The 17381-nt window shown below is 45.4% G+C and overlaps 2 protein-coding genes across 2 annotated transcripts; both read right to left on the bottom strand.

The window, feature by feature from the left end:
- Nucleotides 1–1436: 1436 nt before the first annotated feature.
- On the bottom strand, nt 1437–2396 carry LOC102430886 (olfactory receptor 13C7). The gene has a single exon (XM_006102721.1). The coding sequence runs from the start codon at nt 2394–2396 to the stop codon at nt 1437–1439; it is 960 nt and encodes a 319-aa protein (XP_006102783.1).
- Nucleotides 2397–9946: 7550 nt separating this feature from the next.
- On the bottom strand, nt 9947–10903 carry LOC102430562 (olfactory receptor 13C7-like). The gene has a single exon (XM_006102720.1). The coding sequence runs from the start codon at nt 10901–10903 to the stop codon at nt 9947–9949; it is 957 nt and encodes a 318-aa protein (XP_006102782.1).
- Between the last annotated feature and the right edge of the window lie 6478 nt (nt 10904–17381).

Here is a 17381-nt window from a genome sequence, read left to right as displayed (position 1 = left end):
CAAGGCAGGCAAGGAGCTTTTTTTTTTTTCTTCTCTTTATTAGAAAGTCTTGATTCTCAGGAAAAAAAAATGGACATCCAATTGCTTCAAGGAAAAAGATATTCAAAGCTCTGTGCCCGGCAATAGCTTGCCCTTTTTAGTTCCTCTGCTGGTTGAGAGCCTCACACATTTTACTTCTGGACCTCTTGTCAGGTGCCTTAATCTGGTCACACCTTACCATTCTGACTCTGGCTTCTCTCAGACGGCAGTGGCCCCCTGCTCTGCTCCCTCCGATAGGTCCCTCCTTTAACTCTCCAGGCTACAGAGCCAGACTATGTACTTGAACAAGACTTACTGAGGGCAGGAAAATTAACCTGAAAACTGGATGGAATTATGGATTTCAGCTATGAGTGCTCCCAAGCTAAGACCCTCCACACCTGTGTTACAGGGCCTGGCTTACTTGCCCTCAAAGGAAATGCCTGACATGGAATCTCCATGGTTCCAACTCCTTTGAGTCTCAGGGGAAGGAAGAAGACCAACTTCATTCTCATCTCCAATGTTAGCCCTGCCTTCAAGAAAAATAAAATTTGAAAATGTGCCATTTCACCTACAATGAAGACAGGTTTTTATACTGTTACTAGAGGCCCGATGCACGAAATTTGTGCAAGGGCCTTGGCCCCCCACCACCGCAGCAGCCGCCTCTGCCTCGGCCCCTGCCCGCTGCGGCTTTGTCCGGAGGGAAGGACTTCCAGAAGGACGTCTGGCCTAATTAGCATATTATGCTTTTATTATTGTAGATGTCATGAAGTTTTGCCCACACTGTCTCCAGAGTAGGATTTTTGGTCTTTATGTAACACCAAGGTACATTAAACTGTTTTTCTCCCCAAAATGGAGCAACCTACTCACAAAGGTGAGTTCAGATGTTCCCAGTAGAGAATCAGAAAATTCACTAAGTATTCGTGTGTGTGTGTGTGTGTGTGTGTGTGTGTGTGTGTTTAGCAGCATTCCACTTCCATTCCCTCAAGTCACTCTTACATTAAAAAAAATAGGTCCCGTAAAATTTTCCATTTTATGTGTCATTTGATTTTCTGGTCATTTTATTTTTTAATCATCACCTGAGGATATTTTTCTATTGCTTTTAGATAGAGTGGAAGAGAGGGAGGGCGGGAAGAAGGAGAGAGAGAGAGAGAGAGAGAGAGAGGGGTGAGAGAGTAACATCAATCAGCTGCCCTCCGCAAGTGCCCCAACTGGGACCAAACCCACAACCCAGGCATGTGCTCTGACTTGAAATCAAAGTGGCAACCCATTGGTGGACAGGATGATGCTCAACCAACTGAGCCACTTCAGCCAGGTACATCACTGCTCACATGTCTTCTTTGGGGGACACATTCTTTTGAGATTGGTGGGTGAAAGCAGCCAAGGGGAACAGAACTACAGGGACATCTGTTCTCCAAACATCACTGGGTGAAGATTTTCTGACTCACCAGGTTCCTCAGAGCAGCCTTCACGTCCTTGTTCCTCAGGCTGTAGATGATGGGGTTGAGCATGGGGGTCACCACCCCATAGAAGAGGGAGATGAGCTTGTCTGAAAGGTCCTGTTTGTCTGCCCCCAGAGGGTCCTTGGATTTGGGTTTCCCGTACATGAAGAGGATGGTCCCATAGAAGACGACCACGACTGTGAGGTGGGCAGAGCAGGTGGAGAAGGCCTTTCTCCTCCCCTCAGCTGAGGGGATCCTCAAGATAGTGGCGAGGATAAAGATGTAGGAGACAAATATGAACAAAACTGGGATCCCCAAGAAGATCACATTTGTCACTCCCATGCTGATCACATTAGTGGAGATGTCAGCACAGGCCAACTTCAGGACAGCCAGGATCTCACAGGTGAAGTGGTTGATGATGTTATTTCCACAGAAGGGCAGCCTCATTGCAAGGGATGTTTGAACTATGGAGGCAGCACTTCCAGCTGCCCAGGAGCTGGCAGCCATGGGCAAGTAGGCAGCCTTGCTCATGACCACAGGGTATCTAAGGGGGTTGCAGATGGCCACATAGCGATCAAACGCCATCATGCCCAGCAGCACACACTCTGTGGCTCCCATGGCAAAGGAGAGAAACATCTGCACAGCACAGGCTAAGAAGGGGATGGCTTTCCTGGGGGTCAGGAAGCTGTCAAGAATGAGGGGAACTGAGGAGGTGGTGTAGCAGATGTCCAGGAAGGAGAGGTTCCCCAGGAAGAAGTACATGGGTGTGTGCAGGTGGGAGTCAGAGATGGTCACCAGGATGAGGACCCCGTTGCCCAGCAGGATCACCAAGTACATTGACAGGATGAGCACAAAGAACATCTTCTCCAGCTTTGGGTGGGCAGAGAGGCCCAGGAGAATAAACTCTGTCACAGAGGCTGTCCAGTTGGCACTTTCCATGGTAGGTCTCCTCTTTCAACTGAAGAAAATACTGAAATCCAAACTCAACATTCTTTGCCTCACATAGGACATCTGGTCTTGAGTTTAGTCAGGCTGAGTGATTAGAAAACAGTTCTGAGAGTTCACAGTCTCTATTTCTCCCCAAGAAAAAGAAGCAATAAGACATCAAATTTACAATGTTTCAAATGGTGGTTCTAATCATTTAATGCATTTAATCAGAGACAGCACATTTATTTTAGTGATTCCATGTCTTATATGCCAATTCACTTCATTAAACTTCGATCATAAAAATGACTAGGTTTGCTCCATGTTCTTCCACTGTGCCAGGTACTAGTGATATGATTAGTTGTGAATACTCACTTTATTTCTTTTCTCCAGATCATTCTCACAGAAAACATACTCCGGTCATTCACAAGATCTCCTTTCTCATGGGCAACACCATGAGCTGCTCATCCATCTCCAGGTCTCTCCATCCATCCGTCTATTCATCCACCCATCCTTTTGTCTGTGTCTGAACAGCCATCCATCAAAACACTTGTTAATAACCCAGTATGTAGGAATGACAATTCCTATGAGCAACAAGGGTGGCCCATGGCCCAAGCTTAAATGGTCTCACAGTCTGGCAGGGAGGGGAAGCTACGAGGTTTAGGAGAGGCCAGAGCATCTGGAAGGGCACTCAGGGTATTGGTGGGAATAGGAGTTATGGAAGGCTCCTTTGGTGCTTTTTTATTTATCATTCTACTGGGTCACCTTCCCTCCTGGTGAGTGTCCACACAAGAATCAGTGGATATTAACAGTCCTTGAGCCTTCTGGCTCGGCTGCTTATTAGATACTAGAGGCCTGGTGCACAAATTTGTGCACGGGTGGGGCCCCTCTGCCTGGCCAGTGATCAGAGCCATTGTGGGGAGGTACTGTGGGAGGTTGGCAGGCCACAGGAGGTTGGTTGTGGGAGCACACTGGCCACCAGGGGGCAGCTCCTGCATTGAGCATCTGCCCCTTGGTGGTCAGTGCGCATCATAGCAACTGGTCTTTCAATCATAATGGTCTCTTAGGCATATATATATTACCCAGACAAATATCCTGCCACTACTTATGCTCCCCAGGTAATCTAGCCCAACCCTCACTCCCATCCTAGATCCTCTGCACCACACTGGAGCATGGCTTTTCAGTTTCAGCTTTATCTCTTCACATGATAAAGAGGTCACTACATTACCAAACAGTGTGCACCATTATTTGCAGAGCTCTGGAGTATTAGAAAATTCTTTATATTGAACCAAGCAGGCAACTTTCTAAGCTTCCTTCCAGAATCACATTGAATTTGTGGAAAGTCATCCGGCCGTAAGCCACAAATTTGGGCTATATTCTGCTTAACCTTCTAACCTGCTATATAGAGTTCAGAACTCGTTTCCTCTCTTTGACCCTCAAGTTACCCTCTTCTGAATTGGGACTAGAAGAGAGCAATGATGGTATGAAAGAGAACTTTTGTTTTCTTAAATTCAGAACCCTCAAATATAAAGCAGAGCTACTCTTGAAGTAGGGAAGGGAGACTCAGAAAGTATGGGCTGCTCAGGCTATGAGGCTACTTCCATCCCAAGCCACAGTGATACAGAGCTCCAGGAGGCCCCACTTATATTGTAGACAACATAAACGATATCCTCTGAAGCATAACTCCAGGACAACTCCAGCCATTTCCATGGCCACAATGTGAATGGTGCTCCCAGGAGTTGGACAAGAGGAGGCTTTGAAACCATGTGACCCTCTCATTTCTCAAGGTGTCTCTGAAGTTAGTGAGTTCATGAAATGAGACTGAAAAGTTTCATAGGTTTCTTGCCATCTCGGTTTTTCTGACCCAGGAAGAAGGAGATCTGTATGGCCCTCAATCTTTGTGAAACCACCGAAATTGTTTCACTTCTTCCCTTCTCAAGCCCTCACCCCTTTGGGAGAAAAATCCAGAAGCTGAAAATATTACTGTGTTAATAAAAGTTTAAGGATTACTCTTATAAGAACTCTCACTTACCTTGATCAGGAGCCTACTGAGAAAAGGTCCCTATGTTTTGGGGACAGCCATGGGCCAGAAATAGCAACACCAGTTTGAAAAGCCCAAGCTGAGATATCCACCTCTTATTTGAAGAAGTGATGAAAGCCAGTTTCCTCCACGCTGCCTTGGTTCTGTGTTTTAGACAAAATACCCAAAGGAACAACTAGCACATGTAGAAGGAAAATTGAAATCAGCACTGTAATTAGAACCACTGTGTTCCCTGGAGTGATTAAAAGTTTGGAAATGGAATCATAGAAAGTCAGAAAACTTTTTATATTTCTGAATCAATGTCCCCAAGATCCAATTATTGCTGAAAGCCCTCCAAGAAGACTTCTTTTTCTCCTTCCTTTGTTCCTGATGGAACTTCCCACTCTTAAGCCACTGAAGGACATCCAGGGAAGCATTTCCATGTCCTGATTGAATTTCTGCAAACTTCAAAATGCTTAACATTCTTGAAAAGAGCAGCTGGGAAGATAAGAATTATTTATAAACATGCTATGCTTGTGACACATGGAACCCGCAGCTGTGAGCACAATGCTTCTAAACCAAGTGCTCAAGGTCATGACTTGGGGAGACTTTCACCTAGAGCTCAAGAGCTGTGGGGAGACTTCAAGGAGGAGGCAGTTTCTGGCCAGGCCTTGCACATGGAGGATAATTTACAAATAAAGGGATAGGCAAGGGATGGAGGGAAGCAGAAAACCATGTTGGGGACAGAGGTTGGCACAGGTCCTTGGGCTTGAGTATTTCTTCCACAGACTTCTCAAGTTGTTTTTTAAAAAAAAGAAAAAACTTCATAGAATAGGAGGTATCGAACAGGGTCCAGGGAGGCCATTCTATGTTGGTAGAATCTGAAATGTGGAGGCAGCTTTTAAGATGGCCCCAGTGATTATTGCCTACTGGGATTTATGGCTTTGTGTAATTTCCTCCCTGTTAGTGACTTGCTTTAACCAGAAGACTGCACTCTTTTTCTGGATTTGATGAAGCAAATAGCCAGATTGGAGAGACCCATTTGGCAAGGAACTGAGAGAAATCTCTGAGCAACAGACAATGTAGAACTGAGGTCCTCAGACCAACAACCCTCAAGGCACCAAATTTCACCAATATCCATGTAAATAAGCTTGGAAATAAACCTTCCCGTCAAACCTTCAGATGAGATTCCACCCCTAGCCAACATTTTTATAGCAGTCCTGGGAAAGACCCTGAAGCAGAGAACTTAGATAATATGTGCCCAGGTCTACATAATCTGTATTAGATCTACATAAACCATAATCCATATGATGTTATAATTTCAGCTTTAAATGCTCATATAAATGTTGAAGAAATTAAAAGAAAAAAAGAATTTTCTATGTACCCACATATTTATAATCTCCAGTGCTCTTCTTTCCTTCTTAAAAAAAACTGAGTTCCATTTGATATCATAAGTTTTCAACATGAAAAACTTCCTTTAGATTTCTTGTAATACAGATCTGCTGGAAATAAATAGTCTTAGTTTTCCTTTATCTAAAAGAACCATTATTTTGTAGTAATTCTTTTTTTTTTTGTAATTTGTTATCCTTTGTTTCTTTTTTTTAATTAAATCTTTATTGTTCAGATTATTACAGATGTTCCTCTTTTTTCCCCCATAGCTCCCCTCCACCCAGTTCCCACCCCATTCTCGGCCCTTACCGCCCCCATTGTCCTTATCCATAGGTGTACGATTTTTGTCCAGTCTCTTCCCGCACCCCCCACACTCCTTTCTCCCTGAGAATTGTCAGTCCACTCCCTTTCTATGCCCCTGATTCTATTTATTCACTAGTTTATTCTGTTCATCAGATTTTTTATTCACTTGATTTTTAGATTCACTTGTTGATAGATATGTATTTGTTGTTCATAAAAAAATTATGAACCTTTACCTTTTTCTTCTTCTTCCTCTTCTTAAAGAATACCTTTCAGCATTTCATATAATACTGGTTTGGCGGTGATGAACTCCTTTAGCTTTTTCTTATCTGTGAAGCTCTTTATCTAACCTTCAATTCTGAATGATAGCTTTGCTGGGTAAAGTAATCTTGGTTGTAGGTTCTTGCTATTCATCACTTTGAATATTTCTTGCCACTCCCTTCTGGCCTGCATAGTTTCTGTTGAGAAATCAGCTGACAATCGTATGGGTACTCCCTTGTAGGTAACTAACTGTTTTTCTCTTGCTGCTTTTAAGATTCTCTCTTTGTCTTTTGCTCTTGGCATTTTAATGATGATGTGTCTTGGTGTGGTCCTCTTTGGATTCCTTTTGTTTGGGGTTCTCTGTGCTTCCTGGACTTGTAAGTCTATTTCTTTCACCAGGTAGGGGAAGTTTTCTGTCATTATTTCTTCAAATAGGTTTTCAATATCTTGCTCTCTCTCTTCTTCTGGCACCCCCATAATGTGGATGTTGGTATGCTTGAAGTTGTCCCAGAGGCTCCTTACACTATCTTCATATTTTTGGATTCTTTTTTTTTTTTTTTTTGCTTTTCCTGTTGGGTGTTTTTTGCTTCTTCGAATTTCAGATCTTTGACTTGATTCTTGCGATCCTCTAGTCTGCTGTTGGAACTCTGTATGATATTCTTTATTTCAGTCAGTGTGTGTTTAATTTCTAGTTGGTCCTTTTTCATATCCTCAAGGGTCTCACTAGATTTATCGAGGGTCTCACTAAATTTATCGGCAGTTTCTAGAAAATTCTTGAAAAACCTTATAACCGTGGTTTTGAACTCTATATCCAGTCGTTTGCTTTCCTCCATTTCTGTCATTTGTGCCCTGTTTTTTTGTCTCCACATTTTGGCTGCTTCCCTGTGTTGATAGAGTGGCTTTGTGTGCTAGGTGTCCTATAGGGCCCAGTGGCTCAGCCTCCCCAATTACCTGAGGTGGACACTCTTGGTGCACCCCTTTGTGGGCTTTGTGCACAGTCTTGTTGTAGTTAAGCCTTGATTGTTGTTGGTATCAGTGGGAGGAATTGACCTCCAGGCCAACTGGCTATGAGATTCAGCTGTGTCTACAGTGGGAGAACTTCTGTGCTGGAGACACCCTTATGGGGCAAGACTTGCTTCAGTGGGGCTTTGGTGCTCACTGAGTCTGCCCCCTGAGTGTGTCCCTTATGGATCTGAGGAGTTGTAATCTGAATGGTCCCACTCTGACCACTGGGTACACTGGCTCTTGGATCTCTAAGGGGGTGCTAATTTAGCCTCTGCCTGAGGCTACCCAGCAGGAGCTATGAAGAGATCTGCAGATTCCTCTTCTTTGTTTGGGGTTTGGAGGTGCCCAGATGAGGCCCAGCTATGGAGCAATGCAAGCTGCTATGGGGCTTTGGGCCTTCTTTTGGATGATCTGGGTCTCTCTGACCCAGCTGCAGTTTGGTAATTTTAGATTGCAAGGGGCCAGGCCATTCATATGCAAAAGCCTCTGCACACAGCTTGAGTGGGGCGGGGTCTCAGGGAATCAACAGGGCGGAGCAAACAGCTATGGCTGATCCTCAGCCCTGCCCTAAGAGCCCCGGGTCTCAGTGTCCCGCAGTAATCGCTGCAAGCACCTCTGAGAGAAAGCCGCCCTTGAGTTCCGCCCGCTGCCAGACAGTCCAGTTTCTCCCCGTATGAGTCTGGGTCCCCAGAGGCTCGCCCGGAACTGGAGTTCTGAGCAGTCGGGAGCTTGTGACTCCCTCCTGATTGAAAAAGACAACTGCGTCCTCAGTTGCCAGCCCTTTCCACATGCGCCTCCGTACCTCTGCACTTTACTTCCGCACCTCCTCTGAGTCTCAGTGTGCTTTTCTCTTTCCTTCTAGCTATAGAATTTCCACTCAGCCAGCCTTCTTGTGGTTCTGGATGATGTCCATTTTGTCTTTTAGTTGTATTTTTTTGTTGTTAAATATATTTTACTGATTTTTTACAGAGAGGAAGAGAGAGAGAGAGAGAGAGTTAGAAACATCGATCAGCTCCTCCTTTTTTGCTGCTTATAGAATGGTTTATTTTCTTTTTTAATATTCTTAAAATATTTTCACTATATTCTAGCTTGTTGTTTTTTCTGATGAAAAGCCATCAGTCATTCAAATCTGCTTTTAAGATTTTCTCTTTATTTTTCCTCTTCAACAGTTTGATTATGATGCATCTATGATATATTTTATTCTTTTTATTTTTGTATATTACTATAAAATTTTCTGTTTTTTGAATCTGCGTTTTTATGTCTTTCGCCACTTCTGGGGTATTTTTCTCTATTTTTTTAAAAATATTTTTCTGCTTCATTCTTTCCTCTTTTTATCTTCTGTCATTCAAATTTATATGTTAGACCATTTTTTATGGTCCCAAAGGTTCTCAAAGACTCATTTGTTCCAATCTTTTATCTCTGTTTTACAGACTGAATGCATTTTATTGGTCTATTATGCAGACTTTTCCCTATGTAATCTCCAATAATTTAAAAGCCCAGCTTCAGATAAATATCACATGATCTCACTCATTTATGGAATATAATGAACAACATAAACTGATAAACAAAAACAGATCCAGAGACAGAGAAGCATTGATCAGCCGTCAAACCTCAGAGGGAAGGTAGGGGAGGGTGGGGGTAAGGGGGAGAGATCAACCAAAGGACTTATATGCAAGTATATAGGCCTAAGCAATGGACACAGACAACAGGGGGGTAAAGGCATGAGTGGGGAGTATGGGGGGTAATGTGGGGATAAGGACACATATGTAATAACTTAATCAATAAAAAATTTAAAAAAAAAATAAAAGCCCAGCTTCTATTTTTAATTTGAATATTTCAGCTTTTAGTTCTAGAATTTTCATGTTATCCTTTTTTACTTTCCCTATTTTTCTATCTATTCATACATTATGGTTATATTTTCCTTTACCTTCTGGAGCAAAGTTATAATGGTTTAAAATTTTTTTTCTCTTTGCAGAAATTAGATTAGTTGGGGACTGAGGGGGAAGAGTAGGAATAGATATGCTCTATGTACAGCAAGAGGAGTTCCCCCAAATTGGCTCTAGAATATTAAACAGGAAATAATCAAACTGGAAACACTCAGCTCCTACAAAGAGGCGTTAAATAATGTCATTTGGCATGTCTTGGTGTTGGTAACTTTCCAAAATGCAGATTGGATTTTAGTTTGGACACCAATTAACTAGTAACTGTTCCTCAATGCCATGCTCCCCATTACACAGTAGAGCAGAGAACAACATAATTGGCACATACAAATTTCAGCTAGTCTGTACATGAACTAAGAAAGAAGTATAGTTTTTTTTACAAAGTTGTAATTTTATTGCTTATTTTTTCAGAATAGAAATAAGTGTTAAAAGTCACTTATTCTTGGTTCTACATGATTTAGCACAACCCCCTCTTCATTCTAGAGAGTTGATGTTGCATTGTTAATCACTCAGGAACGTCCCGTCCTGGTGTACATTGTTTGGACAGTTGTGTGATAAAACTGAGCAAGTCTGTACTTATCATGTGGTCATTTCTTAGGGGATCCACGTGTGCACAGAATCACAAGATACTATACTGCTTCCTCCTATTATCACCGGGTGAAGCATTTCTGACTCGCTAGGTTTTTCATAGCGACCTTCACATCCTTGTTTCTCAGGCTGTAGATGAGGGGGTTGAGCATGGGAGTCAGCACTCCATAAAAGAGAGAGATGAGCTTGTCTGAAACGCCCTGCTTGTCCTCCCCCAGTGGGTCCTTTGATTTGGGTTTTGCATACATGAAAAGAATAGTCCCATAGAAGATGACCACCACAGTAAGATGAGAAGAACAGGTAGAGAAGGCCTTTCGCTGGCCCTCAGCTGAGGGGATCCTCAGGATGGTGGTGAGGATGAAGGTATAGGAGACAAAAATGAACAGAACTGGGACCCCCAGGAAGATCACATTGGCCACCCCCATACTGATCACATTGATGGAGATATCAGCACAAGCCAACTTCAAGACAGCTAGAATCTCACAGGTAAAATGGTTGATGACATTGTCCCCACAGAAGGGTAATTGTACTGCAAGAGAGATCTGCACCAAAGAGTTGACTCCACCCGCCAGCCAGGAGCTGGCAGCCATGGGCACGTAGGCAGCCTTGCTCATGACCATGGGGTATCTAAGGGGGTTGCAGATGGCCACGTAGCGATCAAACGCCATCATGCCCAGAAGCACACACTCTGTGGCTCCCATGGCAAAGGAGAGAAACATCTGCACAGCACAGGCTGAGAAAGAGATGGTTTTCCTGGGAGTGAGGAAGCCATCCAGGACTAGAGGGATGGAAGAGGTGGTGTAGCAGATGTCCAGGAAGGAGAGGTTCCCCAGGAAGAAGTACATGGGTGTGTGCAGGTGGGAGTCAAGGATGGTCACCAGGACGAGGACCCCATTTCCCAGCAGGATCACCAGGTACATCAGCAGGATGAGCACAAAGAACGTTTTCTCCAGCTTTGGCTGATCTGAAAGCCCCAGCAAGACAAATTCTGCCACAATGGATTGGTTGGCCTCTTCCATTTTAAATTCTCTCTTCTACCTTCAGGAAAACTGAGGACAGCAAACACATGTTTATAGGGATCAATATTGGGGATTATAATGAGATGCTTCCAGCAATTATAATTAAATGCACCCTTTGACATACCAGTTTGTAATATCGGTGTCTAAGGGACAAAATTCACTGTCTACTAAAGTTACCTTAAATCTCAGGCTATATCACATCACACGCAGGAAAGGGACAGCCTAGAAATCTAATCAAACCAGGATATAGGAAAGAATTTTAGCCGGCTCAGTAGTGTTAACACTTGAAGAAAGGGTTGCATAAGGATAAACCTACACGAGGACCATAAAACAGAAACCCAGAGGGTCAGCCCTGCCTGTCCCCAAATTGTCCCTCCAGTGTCCTGGGAGGTTGTCATATTCAGTGAGGCTGACCGCTGACTTTACCTCACTCCCCTGGTTCTAATTCTGTGCTTGTGTAATAATTTTTTGATGGTAATTTGGCTCCCCCTGGAGTCCTGTACAAAAGGAATGTGATGATCAGGGTCTGCCTAGCATTTACATTTGTTACTCGATGCCTGGTTTATACTTCATTTCTAATGTTTGGTGACCTCCCTTCATGACACTGTCAGTAAGGAGTTTCTGGCTGGCCGACTATGGAGACCCTAACGGAAGCACTTCCACATCCCCCCTCTCTACCCATGCCTTAGTCCACGGCACTGCAGTCTCCTCAGTCTACTCCAGCCCTGGGGGGTGGGGAGCAGGAAAAGAATCCAAGGACAAGTGTCCTCTATGCCTCCCACTGTGAGCATCGGTGACACTGTGACCAGGCTCTATGCTTCTGGAGCTGTTTTATGTCACGACTCCAAGCTCAGACCCTTCTCTGTCTGAGCTGACCATGAAAGCCACTGCAACGCCACAGCAATGCTTTCTCCACAGGAAAGCAGACAGCTCTACCCCGCCTTGCAGAGAGGTCACCCAAAGGAGGCGCTGCATATAGGATGTCCTTCAGTCACTACAGAATGGCCCACTGCATTAGAGAAAACCGCAAGCCTCGATTGCTCATGTTAAAATGAGGAGACGAGATCAGAGAGGTCACAGGCAGTGCAGACAGGGCCAGGCCCGGAGCCTGGTTCCCGACCTTCTCCCCGGGCCTCCTCCCTCACCCCCTGATTGTATTCCGGCTCCTCCAGGTGTGCCAGAGCAGGTTCACGGAGAAGCAGAGGAGCAGTGATGAAGTCGTGGTCCCCCTCACTCTCCCTGGGACACTCATGAAAGAGGCAGGTGTCGCACCTTTCTCCAAAGTATCTGCTCAGAGCAGGGCTCGAGGGGTGGGGGGGTGGATGGGGATCTCTGGGCTTCCCTCATTGCATCGGTGGCTATTACACTGTTGCTGGTTGGGGGCGATTGAATAGGAGAAGCCATTGGGAAGCTATCCTCGTGCAATTTTCAGAGATTAACTGTGGACGTTGGAAATATTTAGGGAAAAGAAATCTGTTCTTAGAGCTATTAACATTATTGACTGGAGATTCGCAGACTTGGCAGGAACGCTGTAAAGTAACTAGCCTTCCCTCTCTCACCGCCCTCGTAGGAACACCTCCTGTGAAACACAATTTTCCCATTTCTGCTGTGAGAATCTGGGGTTTTGTGAGTGCCTGCCTCCCATTCCTTTGTCAGGCAGGTTTGATTGTTGGAAAGTTTCCCCGACTTTAAGGAGAAACTTCCTTCCTCTAATGTCCTCCCCACTCCTCACTCTGTCTGCCCCGACACGGGTCTAGGCTCCCAGGACATGCCTGCTCCCTTCCCCTAGAAAAACCCTTCAGAGACATGGGAGCTGTGACCAAGTCTCCCTCACAACCACCTCTTCTCTTCCTCCCACCTACCTGAAGAAGCTTTAGCCACAGAGAGAACTCAGTGTGGGGTGAGCCATGGTGGGGACAGGCGCTCACCTGGACAGCGGTCTCATGGCTGGGAGGATGCTGGAAGGCCCCGGGCTTGGGAGGTGATTTGCTGCAGCTGCCCAGCTTGCCCGTCCCTGGGACAGCCCTCCCTGCTGGGGCTGTGCCTGGAAGCAAATCCTGCTTAGTTGTCTTGAGGCTCAGCAGTCCCTTCACTTTCACAGCCAGGTAAGGAAAGCTTAGGGTTGACCACAGGTGAAGGGGCCTGGCTGCTCCCTGTCAGTGGCCTTCTCCATGCCCAGCAAGAGAACAAGAGGAAGGACCGGCTGAGGAGCTGCTTCCCAGGGGTCCTGGCAGCCATGCCCAGCCGGCATGCGCAGGGCAGACACCCCCTGCTCTTCGCCCCTCGCCCTCTCCCCAGAGGCTCTGTCCCGGAGCCGTGGAGCAATTTAGAGCTCTGGTTGTTTGGGGCCAGTTTTAATCCCAGAAGCAATTTAAAGTTTGGTGATAGTCCTCTCAGGAGTTTAGGGCTTGTGTCCTGTAAACCCAATTAGATAAGATTCAGACAGTTCTATGTAAGTCCTTTCGCTACAAAGAAATATTCCTTAGCCCAGCTGCGGTGGCTCAGTGGTTGAGCATCAACCTATGAACCAGGAGGTCACGGTTCGATTCCCGGTCAAGGCACATGCCCGGCTGGCAGGCGCGGTCCCCACCGTGGGGTGTGCAGAAGGCAGCCGATTAATGATTCTCTCTCATCACTGTTTCCATCTGTCTCTCCCTCTCCCTTCCTCTCTGAAATCAATAAAATACATTTTTTTAAAAAACAAAGAAATGTCTTTGCAGACTTCCTGGAAGTAGAGGGATAAGGAAGGTCTGGGTGTGCTTTGACCACAATGGTGTCTGTTGGCGGGGCTCTGTACTGGTTTTTGCAAGGCTAAGTGTCAAAGCAAGAGGCGGAAGGTTTGCCTTTTTCCTGAGCGAGCTGGCCCTCCCTGCAGCCCCTCAACACTGTCCCTCCAGAGCTGCCCAGGCCTGGCCTCTACCCCTAAAAACAGGAAGCATGAGACATGGACCAAGGTCCGGCACCACGCACTAGAAAGAGAGCAGAAATGACCAGGGCGGTGACAGCTACAGTCTCTGAGATGATTGCCAAGTGCCCCTACGTTCTGTGGGAGCCCAGAAGCAAGGGAGAGTCAGGTGGGAGGCCAGAGGGGAGAGTGTGAGGGCACCCATGTGAGAGACCTGTCAGCAGAAGAAACTATAAGGCGTAGGGACAGGTCAGGGTTAAAGAAAAAGACTGAAAGGAGGGCAGGGGTCCAAAACTAAGAGAAGAAAAGAAACACAGAACAAAACAGGAGACAGGAGGGAGGGTGTTTAAGCTCGCACAGGAGACTGGGGACCAAAAGGTTGTCTTGACATTCAGTCAAAACAGTGAATTCCTCTGCCCATCTCCTTATTCTCAGCCAGGCCTGGGGATAAGGAGATAAATACAAAATCTCTCCTGTAATGGAGTAGACACGGAGGGCTTGAGTTGACAGTGAGATGCTAACTTTAGTAGTTGTTGCCACTTGTTGTGAACAGAGTGCTTTTAATCAACCTCCCTTTAACTGTTTCCCCAGATAAACTAACAATACTCATTCCCTCTGCAAAATGCAGGCACCAACAACCATGGCAAGTCACCCGCTCAGGGAGGGTGGGCTGTCAGACAGGTCTGCTCCTCCTGGCTGGGAGGTACGCTAAGAGGCAGCCGTGTATGTCCCTCTGGTTACTCAAGCCAGTTGTTAATCTTGTAGTTATATTAATTTTATTTAAACTAAATACACTGAGCTACAAAGGGTGAAAAGAGTTGCTTTTATGAAAACTGAGTGGAATGCTTTGGAGCAGTGGTTCTCAACCTTCTGGCCCTTTAAATACAGTTCCTCATGTTGTGACCCAACCATAAAATTATTTTCGTTGCTACTTCATAACTGTAACGTTGCTACTGTTATGAATCGTCATGTAAATATCTGATATGCAGGATGGCCTTAGGCGACCCCTGTGAAAGGGTCGCTCGACCGCCAAAGGGGTCGCGACCCACAGGTTGAGAACCGCTGCTTTGGAGCGACTCATTAAAGGCAAGTTGTTAAAATAAATTATTGTCATATCAGATGTCAGGGAGATCTCTGTAAAATTCTAGACAGATTCTGCACTTTGATACTTTTGCAAAAAAAAAAAAAAGTCTTTGAGTTCTTACTCCACTTTAAGGAAGTTGAAATAGAAAATTATAGACAATGTATCATAGGTGTGGTTAGTTAAGAGTCCAAATTGTGGGCTCATAGCAAAGAAAAAGCTCTCTTTCTGCAGTAAAAGTTTGGCAAATAAGTCCAGTTATTTGTTTTAAATTAAAAGAAATGTTTAAGGCAGTAGTTCTCAAACTTTTCGATCTCAGGATCCCTTTACATTCTCCAAGTAGTTTTCTGTTCCTTTCTCTCTTCTGCTTCTGGTATTCCCATTACACATTATGTTACACTTTTCATAGTTTTATCACAGTTCTTGGATGCTCTACTTTTTGGGGGGAGGAGGGGTGTCTTTTTTCTTCTCTATTTTGGAACTACCTGGTAACATATCCTCAAGCTCAGAGACTCTTGTCTCAGCTGTGTCCTCCAGTCTACTAATGAGCCCCATCAAAGGCATTTTCCCTTTCTATTGCAGTGTTTTTCATTTCTAGCATTTCTTTTGTATTCTTTCTTGGAATTTCCATCTCTCTACAGACATTACCCATCTAGTCTTGCATAATAGCCTTAGGGGAGTTCCCTGGCATGTGACAAGTCACTTATCTCCTGCTGCTTTCAGCACTGTCTTTTTATCTTTGACTTCCATAGTTTAATTATAATGTGACTTGGTGTAGGCTTCTTTGTGTTCAGTCTATTTGGGATACTGCGGGCTTACAGACTCTGGATGTCTTTTTATGTCCTCAGATTTGGGGTGTTTTCAGTTACTTTTTTCTTTACCATAAGCTCTCTGTCCCTGTCTTGCTTTTCCTTCTAGGACTCCACATTGTGCCCAGAAGGACCAGCCTAAGATGCAAATCTGATCATGTCAGACCTTTGCTTAAAACTCCTAGGCACCTCCTCTTCCCCTACAGGAGAAAGTCCTAACTCCCCAGAATGCCCCAAAAGACCAACCACAGGTCCAGCCAGCGCTGCCTTCCTCCCCATCAGCAGCACCTGCCCCTTCCTGCTCTAGCAATACTGCCCTGCTGATCACTCCCCAACGCTGGGCTCTTTCTCATTTCTGTGCCTTTGTTTATGCAGCCCCTTCTGCCTGGGGTGCTTCTCAATTCCCCTTCCTCGGCAAACTGCCACTCATCCATTCCAGTGGTGTGCTGTAAATGTTTAGCAGCTGGATCTCCAGAGCAAAAAAAGCCCTGATCTGGATCATGTGCCGATTTCTGTGGTGTAAATACTCCCACTCCCACGATATCCAATTTCAAACTCCCAGCAACATCGCTACACGGAAGTTGGGAGGAGATTGCACAATTGGTGAGCCAGCTCCAGCTCACCACTGACCTCAGATGACCCGCAGGAAGTCTGGCCCCAGCCTCCCCCCGGGCTTTCAGAGCAGTGTGGGCATTCTCCCTGCCCTGCACTTCCTACCTTGTTTGGTAATTTTCTTTCAGGTGACTCTCTCTGACCACTAGAGGGTGCACTCCGGAAGGCAGACTATTTACTGCATTTTATGCAATAGTCACTTGCTGAATAAAGGAATGTACCCCTTCTCTGGACCCATCCCTGTTCTGGTTCGCATTCTGTCAGTGACTCCCAAGAGCTCTCAAAGCACACGCACAGATGATAGGACGCTGAAAGGACAATGATTTAGATAGATTTCAAGTGAAGTCTGAGGAAGAACAGGGCAGGTTACTTCAACGGGCCTCATCCAATGAGATGAAAATGTAAAGGGAAAGTATGTCTTTCACTCAGACTTTCTATAAACCACTATAAGGCCCTGGCTGGTTTGGCTCAGTGGACAGAGCATCGGCCTGCGGACTGAAGGGTCCCGGATTCAATTCCGTCAAGGGCACAAGCCCGGGTTTCGTCTCAATCTCCAGTAGGGGGCGTGAAGGAGGCAGCCGATCAATGATTCTCTCATCATTGATGTTTCTCTCTCTCTCTCCCTCTCCCTTTCTCTCTGAAATCAATAAAAAATAAAAACAAACAAACAAAAAAAAACATTATAAGCACAGACTTGGCTACAACACAGGAGAAAAGACTGGGGGCTGCTGGACTCTGAATGGGATGACAGCGTTCAGAGAAAAGGAAGGAAGGGAAGGAGAAAGGGCAAAAAGGAGGGAGGGAAAGAGGAAGCAGGCAGCAAACGTTCCCCAGCGCCTTCATCCTAATTGGATCTTGGGGATCTCATCCCAGAAGAATACAAACTTTTTAAACTGAGTACAACTCACTTTCCAAACTTTAAATGAGTTTAGGGACTAAAATGGTCCCAAAGAACAGACTGGAGTTTAAATTATCATCTAAGGGCACTGTCCAGTCCTTTGGAGAATGTGCCTTTGAACACACAAGGCAGGCGGAGGGGCGGGACTGGCTGGACCCTTCACCTGTCACACA

The sequence above is a fragment of the Myotis lucifugus genome, unplaced genomic scaffold (genome assembly GCF_000147115.1).
Source record: "Myotis lucifugus unplaced genomic scaffold, Myoluc2.0 scaffold_424, whole genome shotgun sequence".
Lineage (NCBI taxonomy): Eukaryota > Metazoa > Chordata > Mammalia > Chiroptera > Vespertilionidae > Myotis > Myotis lucifugus.
This window is presented reverse-complemented; position numbering and strand designations above follow the sequence as displayed.